Here is a 4240-nt window from a genome sequence, read left to right as displayed (position 1 = left end):
ATAAATACTGCCTTAAAAATAATGAGACTTGAACTTCTATGCAAAAAAATATAAAAAAAATAATCTGTGCTTATTTTAGGTTTGTACAATCCCTCACAATTTAATAGTGTTACCTTACCAGCAAAGTGCCTTCTAATCATTATTTATATTACCTTTTCTTTATATTGGTATCTATATATCTCAAGCATGTTTTAAAGTGGACTGTGTTAAAAAAAATGTCTTTTTTCATCAAAAACAATTCAATTCCAAAGTGAAGAGAAAGGTTGTTGCACTTGTAAGCTTTGCATGGATCCCTTGCATTAAGTCTATATATCTTTTATTACTTAGATTAATCTTGTACTAATCTGGTTCTCTTTAAATATGACATTACACTTCTCAGACTACAATTAGCACATATTAAGCAACATAGTCATTGATGTCTAGGACTTCTGGGAGTTGAAGTCCCATAGAAAGGGCATCTGCCTTAGAAAAGTTGAAGCAACTCATCTCATAGATTTTAACAGGGCCCTGAAAGTGCTTCTCTATTCTGATGGTATGGATTATATGTTTACTTCTTCAACCTTGTGTAAAGCCAAAGTATAAATCAATAAGTTTATTTATAGTTTTTAGTATTTCCTGCTACACGTTTTCTTCAGTTGTATTCATTTCTTGTTCATTGCTTGTTTATACGTTGTTGTGCCATTGTGGACTCTTAACCATCACATAGATAGACTTTCTCCATGATGATTTGTCCCTAACCTGGTCCTTCAGTTCTTCCAATGGTGCACTCATCACTACTAAAACTGAATCTATCCACCTTGATCATCATCTTCTCTTTCCTTCCACTTTTCCCAGCAGTGGAGATCTAGGTCTTCTCATAATATGTCCAGAATAGATAGTTTGAACCTGGTTATTTGTACCTCGAGTGAGAGCGCTGGCTTGTTTTGTTCAGTGGTATGTATGTTTGTTTTCTTGGCTGCCCACAGTATTCTCAAGAATTCTCCAACTTTTTGTCCAGCAAAACTCAAATGTGGCATATGCAGGAACTAGAAGTATGAAATTATGCAAAACATTTACTTTTATGTTCAGGTGTGGGGTTTTTTTGTGATTATTGTACTAGGTATGTCTGGTGTAACTGGGTCACTGTTGAGAGAGACCTCCTTCATTAATCGCAGCTTGTCTGCTCTAGCAGATGTACTTGGAGCCCTATCAGAACAGAACTCTCACATTCCATATCGAAATAGCAAACTTACACATTTGCTACAGGATGCCATAGGTGAGTATAGCTTGGTACAATGTAATACTTATACTTATTTATATACCTCTTATTAATACAATTAATTAGTATTTCTATACCAATTTTCAAATGTATAGTTGATACAGAAGTGTGATTTCAAGAAGCAAATGTGACTTTAACCACAGGATGCTAAATCCTTATTTTAAGCAAGGAGAGATACTAGATTGTCTAGCTGTTCATTTTTTTATTTTTCTAGCAAGATTCCTACTATTTGACTATGTCACATGCATATTGTAAAATGAGATGGTTACCAGAATGAAAGAATAGCCCTTCTGGATCAGACCAAGGCTCATCTGAATCCATTGTTGTGTTTCTCACAATGGCCATAACAGATGTCTCTGGACTGCTCACAAGCAAATGTAGATGAGAGCCAGCTTGGTCTAGTGGCTAAGGAACCAGGCTAGAAAGCAGGAGACCATGAGTTCCAGTCCTGCCTTAGTCTAAAAGCCAGCTTGGGTCAGTCACTTTCTCTCAGTCCAACTCAGCTCACAGGGCAGTTGCTGTGGGGAAAATAGGAGGAGAAAGATGTGTTGGATATGTCCGTCACCTTGAGTTCTTTGTAAAAAAAATAAGGCAGCTGGAATACAAATAAATAAATAAATAAATAAATAAATACTCCATTCCTATTCTCCCCTACAACTGGTATATGCAGGGATACTGCCATCAGTCAGGAAGAATATTGAATTCTTTAGACCAGTGGCTCTTGACAGATGTGTCCATAAATGTATCCAGTCTGCCAAGTTAGCAGTGTATTGTGATAATTATGCACGATATGAAACTGTACTATTCTAAACCTTTCAGGCAACTTCTTTGGATCATTCCCAGTTGTAGAGTTTTCAGCAAAGGAAAAAAAATGTCTCTCTGGTCATTTTCTCCACATTGTCAATGATTTTATATACCTAGTCATCCCCACTCCCCTTTTCCTTTTTCTTGATAAAGAGTTCCAAGTGTTCTAATGGTTTCTCATACTGAGGGTATTTGAATGCCTTAATTATTTTTGGTTGAATATTGTCTATTGGTTGATGTTTAGCCACTTGAAAAGTTCCTTCTGGAGCTCTTCACAAACATTTTTGGTTTTCCCCACCATTTGTTATTATTTGCACACTTGAGATGCTTGGTACTTATCCAGATCAAGATCATTAGGAACAAGTTAAAAACCACTTGTTTCAACACAGGCACTTCAGGGACTCCACTTCTTACACCCTCCATTGAAAAAAATGGTCCCTTTATTCCTAGACTTTGCTTTGCTTTATTAATCATCCATACAGACACACATTATTATCCTATCTCATGGCAACTAAATTTATTTAAGAGCAGTTGTAAACTTTCCTTTACAACACTAATTCCTAAGCACTCTGCATTTCTTACTCAGACAGGAATGATTCAAACGTGCTTTACTAGAGGTTTTCTTCTTATAGTATTTATGTCCAAGCTTTCTGGAGTCAAGGTTTGGCATTGGGGCAATTGAATCAGTTAACATGTATATCTTTCTAATTCTTTTTAGGTGGTGATGCAAAGTTGCTGGTGATATTGTGTGTCTCTCCAAGCCAGAAGTACATAACAGAGTCACTTCAAACCCTAGGATTTGGGTCCCGTGCTCGGAAGGTTCAGAGACGGCATGCCAAGAAAAGAAATGAACTGGCACTGAACAAATCCAAATAAGGCATAAGCCGTCTGTGGATTAAAACTTTTATTAATGAGTTCCTCAGATTGAAAAATAATCTTGTTATAAAAAATATATAAATTGCCTTTTAAAATAAGTACTCTTTAATGCAGTACTGGCAAGACATAAACATGCTAAGCAATATTAGTTGCAAAAATAATTGGTGATATTAACCCAAAAAACCCCTCATATAATAATGTTTTTAGGAAGAACAGCAAGATACTAATGTTTATATGAGAAAGTCTTTTGACAGAGAATGTCTACAATATAGATCAAGATGGGCAGCTAGGGTGTCTACAACCTATGGACTTCAACTTCCAGAATTCTGGGAGTTGAAGTCCACAGGTTATAAAGATATCATAGTTGCCAACTCCTAATCTAAATGGGAGCTATGCAATTAGTTCAATGGCAGTTGGCTCAATCTCTGATGAATACATGGAGAAATTGTCACTATCCCAACTTTTTCCAGTACCCACCCATAACTTTCTAATTCATCATCTTTCAGAACATTTCCCCAAAGTCTTACAGTGTAACTATAATTGAGTAACTGGAATGTCCTGAATATTGACATTGCTATGGTTTGTTGGAAAAAAATATACCGTTTATTTTTTCTTATATATGTAAAGCAGGCATTCCCCAAGTTTATAATGCCCTGATTCCCAAATAAATACATATATTTGTGTGACTTTCTCGTCCTTCGTTCTATGAATCACAATGCCATTGGTTGTCCAGCCAGGAATGAGTCTGGTCTGGCAGTCATCCAACAAGAAAGGCTTATATTCCAAAGCTGAACTGTAGTCAAAGCAGCAAATGCTCTTGCAGCAGCCCCCAATTCACCCCTAAGTTCCACTGGAGGAAATTTGGCTGGGATCAAGGCACTCTTGGATGGCGTCATGTTTCCCTTGTTCTAAGGGCTGTTTCTTGCAAGGTAACAATGATACAACAATAAACACTAATGTTACCTAGTTTGGTAATGAAAAGTCTGCAAGAAAACCAGCATACTCAGAGAGCACCAAGGACCCCACAGGTAACAATGGGTTGAAGAGCAACCCTGCTCCTATATCTCAGACATGGTCCAGTCCAGCATCAATTTCTATCACTCCACCAGATCTTCGATCACACAATCCCATCTTGCTGGACCCCAGAGTAATACCTTCTTAGCACTTGCCATCTAAGACGGGTATGCCATGGGAGATTCAGACGGCCTTGTTAGATCTGTCTGTTTCTCCCGGCATTTGGGTCAAGTGGGCAGATGAGCTCTGTTGTTATTGATGTATTATTTTTTTCCAATGAGTGATATT

General features: G+C 37.2%; 1 protein-coding gene across 1 annotated transcript in view; it reads left to right on the top strand.

The window, feature by feature from the left end:
- The window catches only part of LOC107300709 (kinesin-like protein KIF25), a gene marked incomplete at its 5' end in the record, with an annotated part of 9410 nt that extends 6406 nt beyond the window's left edge, over positions 1-3004 (top strand). The window contains 2 exons of the mRNA XM_015830013.1: positions 1069-1255; positions 2781-3004. Coding sequence (XP_015685499.1) covers positions 1069-1255; positions 2781-2938 — 345 coding nt within the window. The remainder of the gene's footprint in view (positions 1-1068; positions 1256-2780) is intronic.
- Positions 3005-4240: the final 1236 nt, after the last annotated feature.

Source organism: Protobothrops mucrosquamatus, unplaced genomic scaffold, assembly GCF_001527695.2.
Source record: "Protobothrops mucrosquamatus isolate PMUCROS unplaced genomic scaffold, P.Mucros_1.0 scaffold8084, whole genome shotgun sequence".
Lineage (NCBI taxonomy): Eukaryota > Metazoa > Chordata > Lepidosauria > Squamata > Viperidae > Protobothrops > Protobothrops mucrosquamatus.
This window is presented reverse-complemented; position numbering and strand designations above follow the sequence as displayed.